This window comes from Colletotrichum truncatum, assembly GCF_014235925.2.
Source record: "Colletotrichum truncatum strain CMES1059 chromosome Unknown Contig_0001, whole genome shotgun sequence".
Lineage (NCBI taxonomy): Eukaryota > Fungi > Ascomycota > Sordariomycetes > Glomerellales > Glomerellaceae > Colletotrichum > Colletotrichum truncatum.
This window is the reverse complement of record NW_027222398.1, coordinates 6,936,758-6,952,250: the sequence shown is the minus strand read 5'-3', so window position 1 is coordinate 6,952,250 and position 15,493 is coordinate 6,936,758. Positions and strand designations below refer to the sequence as shown.

The 15,493-nt window shown below is 53.4% G+C and overlaps 2 protein-coding genes across 2 annotated transcripts; both read left to right on the top strand.

The window, feature by feature from the left end:
* Nucleotides 1-9,677: 9,677 nt before the first annotated feature.
* CTRU02_201931 (uncharacterized protein) lies at nucleotides 9,678-10,745 on the top strand (the record flags this gene model as incomplete). The annotated part of the gene is made up of 1 exon (XM_036725285.1): nucleotides 9,678-10,745. One exon carries the CDS (start codon nucleotides 9,678-9,680, stop codon nucleotides 10,743-10,745), a length of 1,068 nt encoding a protein of 355 aa, XP_036582963.1.
* A 3,852-nt stretch (nucleotides 10,746-14,597) lies between these two features.
* Nucleotides 14,598-15,206, top strand: CTRU02_201930 (las1-like protein; the record flags this gene model as incomplete). Its single annotated transcript, XM_036725284.1, has 1 exon — nucleotides 14,598-15,206. The coding sequence occupies one exon, from the start codon at nucleotides 14,598-14,600 to the stop codon at nucleotides 15,204-15,206; it is 609 nt and encodes a 202-aa protein (XP_036582962.1).
* Between the last annotated feature and the right edge of the window lie 287 nt (nucleotides 15,207-15,493).

Genomic DNA, 15,493 nt, shown 5'->3' with positions numbered 1-15,493 from the left:
TTTAGGATTGATAACCCAGTCCGAATGAGATGGTGCGTTGTAAGGATTGGGACATCTGTGTCTGCCAACAGTAGCTCACGAGACACACCTATATGTCACAACCCCGGGAGCCAGCTCATCCTACTGAGGCTTTCAACAATTAATGGGTCGAATAACTTGGCCATATTGGCTTCATTCTAAGAGAAGGTTGGCGTGCAGGACCGGAGTCTGTGGTGATTGGGAGTGCATCCCGGTTTTTCCTCTCGTGAAGATTATGCTAACCTGTGTGACTGGTGGAGGGTAGCCATCTCTGGCTTCAACAACCTACAACTCAGCGCATTGAATACACTACGCTAAGTCAAGGGGATTGTTAGTGCTGCAGAGGAAACACCGAAGGGTTGTATCAGGGTGATCGGGCCTCAATGATCAGCCGCCTCCACACGCATACCTCAGCATTGCAAGGTTGCGAGCAGTGTCAAACTGGCTTAGGTCTTGAGTGGTGACCCAAGGTCAACGCCAGTGCCAGTGTGACTGTACCAAGCAGGCAGGTCGATAACCCAAGAAGTTTGCTTGGAAACTAGAAAGGTGCTGTGGTACTGTGGTGCTCCAGCGGTTCAGCGGCTCAGACGGCAAAGTGCCGGAAACAACTAGACTATGAAAACTCACGCGTGCAGCAGCAGGTGTATGGCAGGATAACTGGTAAGTTTGTCCTGATGACGCGACTGCATTGCACCGTAACCGAGGGCTGGGTTGAGAAGCCTTGGTCGTTTTTGTCTTGTTTCCGTATTGCCCATAGCTCCAGGAGCGATACATTAGCAGCCAAGGTATGTCGACGTGACTGAGCACGATATGTGCAAATCAAAATCGAGGCTGGACAATTAAGTCGGTAGTCGAGAAGTCGCGAATTTGCTTGCAAACATGTTAAGGAAACAGAAAAGAGTGTTTTGGTTTTGCATCAGGCGATGAACCAAAAGACGTCGCAGGGTAGAACGGAATTGGCAAATATGATGCCGAGGAATGGTGCTCACTGTCTCCAGGAACGTGATGCTACAAGATGAGAAGGTTGTGTGGATAGTTAGTGATAGCGTAGCTTGGTAATTGACAAGGACCACGGGCGAAGGTGGCCACTAGCTGAGAGGTTCCATTGAGACTGGAAGAATAGCGCTAGTTAATGTTAAGTCGTGCTGAGCAATGACCAACAAGTGGAAATCAATTCCAACCTAAGGCACTCGCAAGTCGGACTGGAAGTTGGAATGGTAGTTGGCGGCGGCATCTATCCGCGGCATGATGCATTACAGCGTCAAGATGGGTGAGGGGTGTGGATTTGACGAGACAGCCAGATCAGAGACGGACCTGGAGGAGACGGCGAGCCTTGTAGCGCGCAGGTGTCATCGTGGACGAGAGGTGTCGCCGCAGAGCCACTGCCTCAGTATTCTTCCAGGTTAACTAGCACACGAAATTCACCTGATGGGAGGAGGACGAAAAGACGAGACATTAACCGAGGGTAGGGGCGAATCCGCAGCAACGAAAGGGGAAAAATGAAGGAAGGAAGATGTACCTAAGCTAACTCGGCTGATCTTGGCGTTATGATGAAACTGGAAAGTAAAAAGTAATCACGTGGGGAATGTGTTCTCTGGTCCAGGTCTTCAAGGGCGGCGGCGCCTGGCAAAAATGACACTCGAGAGCCGCTCCAAACAGAGTGGGTCGTCCAAATGTGCTGGGGCAAATTTTAGACGTGGGCCGACTACACAACAGCTGTTGCATTGAGGTACTTTGAAAGTTTTGCGGATGCGGATGCGGATGCAGCTGCAGCTGCATCATAGAGGTATATGTGTAGTAAGTGCATATGCAGGCGTAGGTGCAGCCTAACCACACGCATGCTGCAGCAGCAACAGCAGCTACAGCCGCAGGACATGAGGGAAACTGTGGAGCTTCCCTGGCCTGCAGTTCCCAAGTCTGGGCGCTGACTGACTGAATACTGACTGCAGTGCTGGTCGTGATATGTTTTGGTGATTGATAGGCACGCCCTCGGCAATCATATCGGAAGAACTACAATGTTCAAAAGCACGGCTACTTCAGATCCGGTCCCGTGCCTGACTGCAAGCAGTTGCAGTGGTATTGGAGAGGCGGCAGACTGACCGCCTGTGGGTGGACGTGAATACGGAGGTGGGTGTGGCCATGACCGCCATGACCATAGTCCATGTGGTGGTCGAGCCCGGCGTTAAATTTCATGGATTCAGGCTGTGAGATGTGAGGGCATGAATGGGTAGCGGGCGGGCGTAGCAGGAGAAGAAAGAAAGCAAGAACAAGGCTTGAGACCAGGTCGGGCAAAATGTCGGTTCCGCGTTATGCGGCGATCCAAGGCAGGGAAAGTGATTCCCGCCCGTACCATGCAACAGCAATGAGGCGCTGGTGGCTGGGTAAGCGGATGGTGATGGCTTGGTTTCGGGGTGGGAAGGCCCGCCAGAAATGTACCTCAAGAAGTAAGATGCCAAATGACTAAATGGAACAGTCCAGGCCGTTAGTCGGAGTGGGTAACGGCGCCAGGTGGGAGAGTCCTGGCAGATGGGTCAAGGCAGGCCGCAAGACCTGGATGAAGCCTGCCGGGACAGGGAAGATGCTTCGCTCTCTCGTCGTGGACGGTGGACACGGAGCTGGCAGAGAGACGAAGGTGGAGTCGAGGCGGCGGAGGCGGCGAAAGGGCGAGCAGTAAGTTAGGGGGTAAATCGGCCCCAGGCTGTACAAGCGACGCACTGCCGGGATGGGGAATGCGTGAAAGAGTGTGGGAAGAGGAGCAAGATGATGGAAATGAGAGCGCCGGCAATGGAGCCGGCCACGACTCGACAAACCTCGTATCCTGAACTGGGCGATGTGTGGTACTAGCAACGACGCCGGTACCTTCGCCAACTGAGCTAGGTGTCTGGAAAGAAGAGCCGCTAGCCATTCACTGCCACTCAGCGAGCGTACAACGTACATAGTAGGTACTGAGTACCATGGTGAAGTTTGATGGTAGCTTCCCACAACAGTCGTGCGCAATGTACCGTACTGGCGACTCAAGCGGGTAGTGACGTGGATTGTATTCCTGGAATATTTGCCAAGGCCATCCCCCGCTTGTCCCTTTATCGATACGGATGCCGTAACCTCCATTTCTGCTGTTCCTTCGTTCCATCTGGGTGTGCGGATACGGGACAGCAAGGGCCTTCTCGTCATGGGTCACCTGCCCCGCCATGAGCTTCTGGAAGCCGCCTAGGAACAGGGCTAGGTACTTCGCTGATCCCTAAGAGAAACCTCCAGTAGCCATCCTTCAAGTGATTACCGCACGTCAACAGGCACAGGGTACTAGTAGTGGACGAGGTAACTCCGTGGATGGCTTCCGTTCCACCTAGGTGTTCAGACTGACCGACAGGTTAGGATCTCTTACACAGCCTGCAGTAGCCAACTGTGCCATGTATCACATTTAGAATGCTTCCCTCATCTGCTGTGCGAGCCGCCCAACACCTGTAGCGAAGAACTTGGCTTTGGCTGCGAAGAAAACCTATGACACCTCTCATATTGTCCTGTGGAGTTTAGCTTCTGAAAGTCCCAACTTCGTCCTGACCTTACATATTCGCTGTGAACAGTAGGCGGTGTGTCTTGAAAATGTGCTAAGCAAGGCAAGGTATGTCAGGAATTAATGAAAACTGGTGCCCCGTACGATAACCGCGCTCGTTTTCAGCTGAACGGAGCCAAATTAGTGCTTGTATCCATACCCAGCTGTTTGTGTTCGTAACAGGACTGAATGTGTGATGTCCCTGAGATGTGCAGGTGGGACGGTCGGTCTTGGGACAGGACAGCAAGAGGCGGTCGGGCGTCGGGTAGGAGTCAGTACAGCTAGACAGGGCTTGAGAGCGTGTCGCCGACCTGTGAGGGGAAGCTTCAGGGGGGCAGTCAAGGGCACGCGGCCTCTGGCAGGTCAGTCGGCCAAGTTTCCAGCACTGTCGTAGCCCCATCTTTGCATTCTTGCAGGGAGCCTGGGCGGAAAGGATAGGCTTCGTCACAAAGTCGCACGGGCTTGTTCTCACTTGACATGCCCTGGTGAGGGTCACCGAGTGTGACCCAATGTTGTGTAGACCTCGTTCTGTTCCACACCACCAGCGGGCAACGAAGGCAGGGTATGTTGTCCCCCTCCCTGCGCTCCAAGAGGGAAAATAGAAGCAGAGAGAAGGCCGAGTGCACACCCTGCCTCGGTTTGGTGTGCTGAACGGGCTGAACGGAAGGGACTATTAGTGGGTGTGAACGGGGGGTAGGGGCTGAGGAAGCACTGGAACCGGACCTCAAAAGGTGAGATCCAAATGTGATGCGAATGTTAAGGTGTGCCGCCAGACCTGTTCGCTCCAATCGCGGGCTCGCCTCAGGAGAATGGTGTCTCCACCAGTGTCATGGATATGGTACATAGCACTGAGCTTGCATTTGGGGAGGTGCGCTTTGCCCGAGATGTTGTGGTGCGGGAGAAGGGGTGAGTGGAGGGATGGTTGACAGGGCAGAAGTCAGGCCGTGGATTTGCGCGGGCGGTGAATGGTGTGTAGTGCGACGTATGAGTACGTGGTTGCCCAGCATGATCGTATGCCTGAGGTGCCCACGTCCCTGCTTGCTGCTTTGCCTAGTGTAAGGTCACAGGGGGCGCCACTACCTCCGACTGGTGGTCCACTCCTTCCTCTGGCTTATTTCTGCCTGAATGTCCAGGTGGTGTTTTCTTTTTTGTGTCCTCCATATACTACGGTACCAGCAATTGGTGGAGTCTCAGCGCTAGTCAACAATGGCCACCAAAGCCCAGTGTCTCCAGTCCGTGCCGCGTCTCGGTCGGCTTCAAACTCACGGCGCTGAGCTCCATCCAAATCAAGCAAAGCCTCCATTACCAGGTTTCGCAGAGGCCACCTCCCTCCCCCTCAGTACCCTGACTCCTCTTGCTAGGGCCTCAAGGGCCTCGATCAGTTTACCATTGGCTACCGAATCCGGTTAGCTCAGGCCCTCATCCCTCTTTCCATTTTTTCTTTATTCCATATTTCCCCTCCTCCACTTGCGACCTGGCGCTTGGGTGGGGGCTGTCAAACCGTCACAGTCGTTTCTTGCTTTGCTTGGATAGGGTGGATGGGCAATGTCCGTCTTGCCTATCCTGTGGTAAGGTGCCTTCTCCCTGAGTGCCTGGAAGTGCTGGCCCTGCGGGACTGCCTTGAGCACGCTAAACGATTATAGCAAGCCTGGTCATAATGCCTACTACCGGGCCTAGGGGACAGTGTTGGCCTCCCATCACCTCCTTGTCTTGAGCCTTGTCCGATGTGCTTCCTACATTGTCTCGCTCTGTCTGGGCTATGGACCAGCTGTTCTGGCCCGCCCTACTACACCCGTCGCCCTGGCCATGCCATCGTGCCACCCTGCTTGTTTTGCTATGCGGATTTAGCTGCTTGCAAAATTGCATATTTCCAGGGTCAGGGTGTCGCTCCTGAGGCGGGCTGTTAATATCGAGGCATGGTGAAGTATACAGTACTTTTCACTCGCTGCGGAAATCACTGATGCCTCCAGGTTCCAATGACGAGCATCGCATCGGTTTTCCTCAAAACCTTTCGCCCCTGTTGTAGCTTCACCTGCTTTCATGTATGGATCCTCGGTGACTTGTCAGAATTCTATGGCTCAAACAGGACTGTTGATGAGTGCCAGAGTTGAGGGCTAGTAGCACAGAGCGGTTTTTTCCCCCTCTTTTAGATGGGGCCAAATTCTGGGTAGCAGCTGACTCTTGTTCAAAGTGGAGGGAAGGAAGGAGCATCGAAAGAAGAAAGAGAGAATGTGAGAGACATCTGGTTGTAACACCAAAGGATACGTCGCCGGCTCACCATCAGCCATACCAAAACTATGTACCCAGTACTTTTCCTCTCTGCCCACTAGCCCCACAACATTGGGAGGCTTACCGCCCAACCACCTCCTCACATTCACCACTATGAGCGATCTGTGACTCTGTCTTCGTGTAATTCGGCCTAGCGACGGCTATTCTCGTGAGCATCAGTCACTGACCATCCATGATCCATCTCGGAGGTTTCGCGATCCCACATTCCAATCTGCTGCAATTTGCCCGTCCCATCTCGTTCCAATTTGGGCGACGTAACAACCCAATTCCCTGACGAGCCTGCCAACATGCAGTTGCTGTGAACTTTTGCCGGTCTCCATCCACCTCGTCTCGCCTCGCCTCTCTGCCTTGTTTGGAATGGACCTCACAGTGGGGGAAGAAGAAAAAGTCTGTCGGCTTGAGGCGTCCGAGACCGAGACCTACGATACATGATACCTTGCCTTGGAGCAACCTGCGAAGCAACCATGCAAGGTATCCGTACACGCAGCTCTGTCCATGACATGACGGTCCATACACACGTCAGGCCGTGGCTTAAGCATATGACTGGGTCTTCGATACGATTCTGGCCGGTCATGGGCATCATGAGACGGCCTGGTTGAGGGAGCATCATCGACCACCAAACCAAACCTTCCATCCTATGGTCCAGACTGCTACTCCATTCCTATCCGGGTCACTCGCATCCACTGCTTCTGATTCAAGTATGCATTGGTTTCCTCAAATTCAGCTTGCACCATTCTGTATTCAAGCGGGTGCAACCCCAAGGCAAAAAACAAAGCTTGCCTCCATCAGGTCTGAGCGAACAATCGAGGTGGGATGCTGGATAGAAACCTACCGGCAAGGCCGCGTACATACTGTGGTCACCAACCTTTGCTAAGATGACCGGCCAGTTGCCTTGAGCTTGCGTTTTCACAATCTAGAGGCTAACCATAACTTACCAGTCGGCCCTTGGCCATGGTCCGGTCCCCGCAAGATCTCACTGACCCTCATTCAACAACTGGCGCCTACTAGTACTCTTCCTCACCAGGCTGGAGGACAGGGTTGGGAAAACGCGACACTACCCACACCACCCACACAACAATGCCGCTTCACACACATACACACAGACACAAGTACCTACTTGTTAGATGTGTTGACAGCAACCTTCTCGCCTCTGTCTCCGCACATCTACCTGACCCAGGGGGGTGTGGAAAGAAAAATCGCAAACCAACAGCCCGTCTCTTATTGAGATCTGTGATCCGTTCTCATCCGTTGCACCTTCCATCCTCCTGGACAGCGGCTTGTCTTTCAATAGCTCACCCCCCCCACCCCCTTGACGTACGGCCTAGTCGGCTTCGCTCTAGGATGACTGCAAACAATTAACGTTCCGTTTCGTACCTTGGGCCGCTGCTCAACAAGGTGGCCAGACGTGCAAGGTGCCCCTCGACACAGATCCGCTGCCTTCGATGAAGGACGATGCGTGGCACACTAAATTTCTTCTCGTTTGGACAACAGAATCATGGACGCCAGATGGGTCTCATCTGTACCATTTATTAGATTTCGTTTCTCATGACTTGCTACACTCCTGACCCCAAATCGGCTTATGAGGAGCTTGGCTAGCCTGACAACTTGATGTCCCGGGCAGAAGTATTCGTCGTGCCATTTCTTTTTTGGAGCACAATGCTAATCAACAAGCATCATTAGTTATCGAGGAAATGCCCAGCTTAGCCCACCGGTACGTACCGCAAACAGCACTTCCTCAAGCGGGACCACCTCCGTGCGCCTTCCAAATTTCGCACCTCCTTTTTTTATTTTTTTTCAACTACGTCTTGGAATCAAGACCTCGATGAAGATCGTGGATTGCCCAGAGTCTGTGCTTTCGTATCTTGATTTCCGGCTTTTGACTTGCCACATTTCGCACCTGATCCATCACTATGTATTATCAGAATCGAAAGGGGCTGTCAGACAATGAAGAAGAGCAGCATTGTAGCCTTTCCCATGTTAGATTGTTTTGCATCTATACATGTTCCAAGTGGAGGGACAGGGCCAATTATCTGGTCTTCCAAAGCAATGCCCGTTGCTGGCCTCTGGGACACGCATCCAGCCGTCAACAAATTGTCAGCTCCTCTTTACTGTCAGACAAGGCAGGCCATCGGTCAGTCAGAAGATGGTCATCAACACGCCGCTAGATGGGTGGCACTTTGGAGGAAACCAAAAACATGCAAGGCAAGCTGCACATCCCCATCTGCTAGTACTGGGGAGGCTCGAAAGACGGCGCCGGGCATGGAGGGATGACGGTCATGGATCTATGGTCCCAAGAGCGGGTATCCACGCTGGGTTCCTTAGATCCCCAGCAGGTTTATACTACGACGCCCCCTCTAGCGTAACCCGCCAGTTCAAACTAAGCTTGCTGGGGTCCTTTGCCTCGATGACGGCTAACAACTGGTCGGATGGCGACAGGGGCCGCTCGACTCTAGGCAATAAAGACACCCTCTGGGTCAGGGCATGAGAGAGAATGTTCCCCTTGAACCCCTTCTCACTTCTAGCCCCTGGGCTGTCTGTGGCACTTTGCTGCGCTGTTGCACAGGACGCGGACAGGGGTGTCCTCTCCAGACCCCAAGTTGGCGGCGTGAGCGCCTGGGCCGAGCGGTTTCTATGGGCCAAAGAAATTCTATCCATGTTCTTTTTTCTTTCCTTCCTCCTTGACCGCCCGCAGCCCCTGTGCAGCCCACCAGCCAATGAGGACAGTACGTACCTGTGCTGATGGAGGTCCCCACTGTGATTTTTTCTTTTCCTTTTTTCCTGTCGACTTTTGCCTTGCATCCCGCCATGGCACGGCACCTGCAGTGCAATTTGGGTAAGAATGGTTACATACTACCCGGACATGGGAGACACCCACACACAGGGGACACAGCGATGAATTGGCACCACAACCTAGTCTGGTCCACCATCCATTCACTTCACTCACTCAATCATCCGCACACCATCCAACACCGACCACCACCGACCATCCCTCGCCCCAGTCCCATCCATCACCCTCCACCAAAGCAATCAACCCACGCCCACCGCTCACTCACCTCTCCACCCACTGGCGCACACCAGCGCTATCGACAAGTCCGTCCCATGGCTCCCATGCTTTCTCATTCTGTGACCCCACCCTCCTTCTCCCTCCTCCCCCTCCCCGGGCCAGACAGCCCAAGGGGAGCAGCCGCCCCGTCTCCTTTGACTCCGAAATTCACCATCCTCCGTCGCGAGATCCCTGCCCAATCCATATGACGCAGTCCGCTTGCTCGCTGGCCGCGCCTTCACCACCCATACACCCGCCTAAAAAGGGACGAAATAAGTACGTATCACCCCTGCCCAGCCACGCCGCCTGGGACACCTGCACCGCGCGGATACCTCCCATCAACGTCCCATCCCCATGCATGCAACCCGCAGTCGCTGCCTCTTCGAACACACATGCCAAACCGTTCATAGTCTTAATTACCTGTTGTCTTTCTTGGCCCACTCAGTACCCACGGTGCGTAGCTGCTCCTCCACTGGAGCTAAGGTTTGATTTATCCTTCTTCAAGACCAATCTAGTATCACCCATGTACACTTATGTTGCTCCCTTGGAACCCTTACAGAGCGAAGCCTCTTTCTCCGTACATCTTCCTTCATACTTACATAGTCTGGGCTGAGCCCATCCTTTTTCCATGCCATCTATATCATCGACAGCCACCGCATCTTCTTCACCCTGATATTCTTTCGCCAACAACAGTCTCATGATAAACATCTCGCACCCTCCATCAACACTTACGCTGACCAACATCATTCCATTTTCACCATCACCGCATTCATTAAAATGATGCCAGCACTACTGGGCGGTGGCCCTGTCTTGGGCATGGTTCCCACAACCTATCACACAGATACCTTCCTCGACGACTTGTCAAGACAGATGGCTCTCTCACAGGCGTCAAGAAGGCCCTCGAAGGGGTCTAATGGACAACGGACCGGAACCGCTATGCGTGTAATCAAGCCGAGCAGTGCCAACAACAGCCCGAGGTCGTCATCTGCAATGCAGTCACGTAGAAGGACTTTGATGAACGATGGGAACCTGGCGAGGCGGAGGCAACAGGCCATGGATCACGTCCAGATGCCCGACTACAATGCTCAATCTCGACCAAGTCGTCCCCTGAGCTGGCACCCGTCCACTTTTGAACAACATCATCACAAGTTGCCTGTCCAGCAGCACTTGGCACAATATCCGTTCCCTCCTACCACATCATACCACGACTCTGACAGCTACCCCGCCTACCAACAATTCCCGCCCACGCCTGCCGCCTACTCCTGCAACACATCACCAACTGCCTCTTTCTCTCCTCTTGCCCTTCCCTTCGGCGCCTACGATGGGTCTGGCTACCTTCCCGTTGAGGGCTGGGTCATCCCTCAACAGGTTGAACCTGCTTATGTCTCCTCGTCAAAGACTACTGGGTACTCTGAGCCATTCCCTGCCTTGCCCACTACTCTGCCGGATCTCACCCCATCGTCGACGTCCACCTCATGGAACTCATACCCCATGAATGACTTTACCAGCACCTCACCGCCCACACCAGAGACTTTGCCACAAGCTCAGCAGGCCCAGCCCATCGTCTCCAACGAGGACGCTATCCCCTATCAGCCTCTGGATGAGCCTGAGGAAGAGGGCGAGATCCTCATCGGCATGGGTCTATACGATGCTCCAGACAAGTACGATAACGACCCTCAACTGGACGCCTCGCGCTCTGCCATGTCCTCGCTGCTCGGTGCCTCTTTCCGTCCAATGGAAGGCACAGGCAAGGGCTTGAAGCTGGAGGAGTCTTGGCAGCCCCCTGAGGAGAGCGACGACGAAGACGCTGACCAGGAGGATGCCGATGGCGAGGATCAAGATTAACGAAATAAACGGAAAACAGCGAAAAGGATTACGGTATAACACCAGCGCAAGCGATTATGATTTTACGAACAAAACCTGTACACCATGTATGACTATTATGCGAAATGTATCACTAGCACAGAAAGGGGCCTAAGACCGCGTGTCTATGGGGACTGAGGCTTCCTGTGATCAATCACAGGAGGCAAGCTCGGCAAAAAACAATGGGCAGGGCAAACCCCCCAGAATACGTCACAGCTGCGGGAACCATTTGCTCAGCCTCGGTGCTCTCACGGAGCAGTTGAGGAGGAACTATGATATAGAAATAATTAAAAACTGCAGCTCCCGCAAGAACCACCTACCGCTATGCCAATGTCCAACTCAGTGAATAGACGCGTGTGATGGCACCTTGACGAAGGAGTCGCGGCAGGTACGGAGGAGGCGCCGGGATCGAAGTGCAATCGCCAACACGGACGCTAAAAATAAGCGAGAAAGAGCCTCCCGAAAACAACCCCTGTCGAGCGAGGCATGAGCTGCATCTTGGGCCAATACATCCCTGTCATGAGTCACTAGGTAGCCAATTCTATACCATGTGGGGCCCCACCCCCGCCGTTCTGGCCAGCCCTGCGAGTTCACGAAACACCCCACCGTGGCCCCTGAAAAATTCGATGGACTGTGACCTCACCGGACCCCAGCCTCCTCCCTCTTAGTGGTCATTTGTTGTACATGTGTGTGGGAAAGAGCATTTTGGAGCGTAGGGGGTGGGACGGCCGTTATCAGCTTGATTGGACAATGATAGTTGAGCGAGAAATTTGCTCGCAGTCAATTTTTCGACAAAGTGCACTACATCGATCCGTTAAGCCCGGGAACTATCTTATTTCCTCAAGTCGAAATTGACTTAGGCGCTACTGAATCGAATCAAACCACGATATTCTTCATCGCAACAACTCAAATTAATGTACTAAATAGCCCATAACAGCTTGCCCTCCTTCTACAAATTTTTTGTTTTCCCCAGTGTTCCCGTACGAGAGGAAGACCCCTCCTACAGCATGTGATTCGTTCGTGATGATAGGCAGATGTTGATGCTCGGCGCCGCGATGCTGGATGACTTGAGCTAGTGTGGTACTCTGCTACCTTTAGTTGGCATATTCCTTGCGATACCAGCGCAACGTTGGGCGTTATGTGTGGTATTTTAGACCCAATGTCTTCAGTCCAAAACAACATGCAGAACTCTCAGGTTCGCAAAGAAGCTATCTGCTGGTGCCAAGTATGCCCCTTCACATATCTATCTGAGCATCAACTCTCTTTAGTCATCTCACGGTGTCCTGCTTGCGCTATATAGCACAAGCCAAGTATGACAAAGCCACGGGCGTTGCCCGTGAGGAGGTACCTCATTGCTACCACTAACTCTCAGCTGCTCCATGCGATGCTGAAGAAGGTATAATTTGAGGAGGGCGAGTGATTGAGGAGGGCGACCCAAACGGCTACTCCGCGATGCCCAAAATGCTTAGTATCCCCTGCGATGCCGCCGCCTAGCAGATGCTGGACGGAACCCTCTCTCTCGTGTCTACGAACTCAAAGATCGGCAACCCCTTGTTAAGGAGTTCACAGAGAAGTGTGACATTCCCAATCGAGATGACCTCTTCGTAGGGTATTCGTACGGCGCTAGACGACATCAATCGGAACAGGCATAGACCGCCGGATCGGATGCCGACTAGGTGTTGACGTGAAGAAACATAGCCGAGCGGTGGCCGATGCCTCGATGAGCATTAACAAGGTTTAGACCAGTTATAGATATAGAAGCCGCATTGTCATGATCATGGTTTACCAGTCTCTCGTCCCAAAAAACGTGGGCCCGAACATCGCATAACCTCCTGCATCATTCGGCTATTGTATGGAATTTAGACGTCGGCTAGGCAAGAAGGAATCATCCCAGCTCACAGTCCATTTGGGGGGCTTTGATGTTGGACCAGAGACATCAGTGCAATGCCGTGATACGAATGAAGCCCAGGATGAAGGACCGATCTGGAGACAGCATAGCTCATCCGATAGTACCATGAGCTGGATAGGAATTCGCGCCCCTGAGATAAGTAAGGTGCATGTTTCGCTGTTTCCACAGGAGGGTGGCGTTTGCATGTTCCAGACATCTGGTCTGGCTGGCGGTGTGTTAAATGTGCTGATCCAAGCTAACTCAAGAATTTAGTGAGCATTTTGTCTCCAACTGTTTTTTCCCCCCTTCCCCCTCCTCCAAAGACCCTTTTTACCCACCCCTTGGGACTCGACACAGACGAGCGAGCCAGCCACTGGGAGAAAGCCAAGTCACTGGATGGAGTTGATCATCTTAGGGGAGGGGGGAGAATCAAAAATATCTCAAGCCTCCAAAAGCCACGCCATCAGGGACGGACAACAAGAACCTTTCCGGAGCCGGGTTTGAAACAATTTCTGCTTCCTCGTTCCGCGACTCGCGAAACATACACAAACACCCACACATACACAAGCGCATACATATTCCACGTACATGCACAGGTACAGGGCCGGGTAACACACGCAGCTATCCGACCAACGGAAAAGGATGGTCCAATATATCCTGACACCATGGCGCGATCGCCGCGAGCTGCTGAAGGTTCGCCAGCAATTCTATCCTGCTGCTGCCACCACCGCCGCCCCCCCGCCGTCAGCATCTGCAGCGTCTGTTACGGCGCCCACCACACCCGCTACGGCTGCCGCATCCTCCGCACTAACGACCAGGCCCTCGGCGTCGAACCAGGTCGCAGCCACAATGAGAGCTACAGGCGGTGCTAGCGGCCGCAGCGATGCCTACCCCCCTTCAGCTTCTCTGGCCGCTCAGCACCACGCCGTCGCCAGGGTGTCAATGTGGATGCAGCGCGGGAATTGCCCACACATGGTCGAGTCGACGGCACTATTGACCGCGGCCATCCTCAGCGACGGAGAGAGCTCGGGCAGTGCTGGCACCTATGCAGTGCGTGCGGCTTACGCCGCCGCTTTTAGTCGGTACGTTTTTTTTTTTTTTTTTTTACCCTTTCCCCTTGCTCCTACCTTCTGGGCCTTCCACACGAAAAACGAAAAAAAGTATACTTGGGCGGTTTTTTCCCCCTTGCACCGCCCACCTTCCCAGAGGCTTTGAAACAAGTGCCGGCGTTCTGGCTTTCTCGTTTTGTTTTTGTCCTTTCCCACCCAGGATCTGGGCACCTTGTTGTTTCTGTTATGGCGGTCGTCATCCTGGCTTTTTCCTTCTTGCCTCTGGGTGTATTGTAATTAGTCCTCAGGCGGGACTGTCTTACTTTGCTCACTCACACCACCCTTGACCTCTCCTCCCCCCTTCGTTTCTGGCAATGACGCCGTGCCCATTTGGGTTCAGTTCAGATCCACAGAGACCAGATTGAGGCCGGCCCGTCTGGTGAAGGGCAGCTCGAATCGCCCGATTTGCCACAGACACTATAACCGCCTGGCAACCTCTCACATGAGCGCCGGCTTGCTTTCTCGGTCCACCATACACCCTCCTTCCCGAGGAAACTCTCTTGCATTTGCTCTGTCTCAGCCTGACCCGGTCGCGAGTGTGACGATGACTTACGGCTGAGAGGCGTTCCTGGGACGGAGGGTCCGTTTCTACTTTCCTAGAGCATATAATCCTTTTTGGCAGATGCTCCTCTCACCTTGTCCCTGTTGCTGTCTCGCCTGAGCTTTTCGGAGTTCACTTTCCTCCCTGATTGCCTGCTCGGATACCGCTTCTGTTGATAGTGGCTACACTTTATTATCATCAAACTGATTTGATTTCCGGGTTACTTACACAATCGTTCCTTTAGGTTTGTGACCGGGCTCTTGGACGGGCACCAGGACAAACAGCGAAAGCTGAGCATGTATTCGGTAGCCAAGACCATTGGCTTGCCGGCGACGTTCGTAGAGCTGCGGCACCAGGCAACACACGAGCAGCTGCCGTCCCTCGCAAAACTGCGGACCGCCGCCCGGAAGGCGCTGGTGTGGATCTGGGAATATTACTGGCAGCAACTAGGAGTAAACGAAGATGAGGAGACTGTGATTGTTGGCGATGCGGCTGCACCTGGGTATTGTGATATGGTGATGGGATACCTGCAGGAATCAGAGGGAGCGCGGAAGGCCGAGCGGAGGAGGCTGCTCGATAGACTGGACCAGGGCCAGTTACTCTTGACGCTGTCACAGATCATGGACGCGTCACCGAACAATGCGATTTTGCTTGGGGCCCTAAGGATGTCTAGAGAAATCCTGCAAATGGGACGAGAGGGAGATAATGATGAGGTGGATTTGGATAATGACGTGGAGCAGGTCAAGAGAGAAATCTCACGGTCGCGGGACGTATTGATGTCGGAGGCGAAAGAAGCCGAGGAGCAGTCGTCTGACGATGCGGACCATGATGAGCCTGGCGAGGGTGGAAGCGGTTGGGCGAAGCACCAGGGAACTTGGAAGCCACGTCCTATTGGCGTCCTATAAAGTCCCCCGATATTTACTCAACCTTTTCCCGCTATGCTACTCGTGAATAATTGATACCACCATATCATACTTGATCATGAACTTATATGTTGCTGTTACGTGTCTTCGAGGAAGCTGAACGGGAGCTGTCTGGCATGTGCTGCAGCATCACGTGGGGGTATGACGATGAAAGTGGATGAGGGGATGTTGGGGGGCGGTCAGATTTGTAATAACGTCACCCTGACTTGCTGGGGAATTGCAGCCAATGCGGCAGCGGGTTTGATCTGAAGCATCAACCGTTCGGCGAA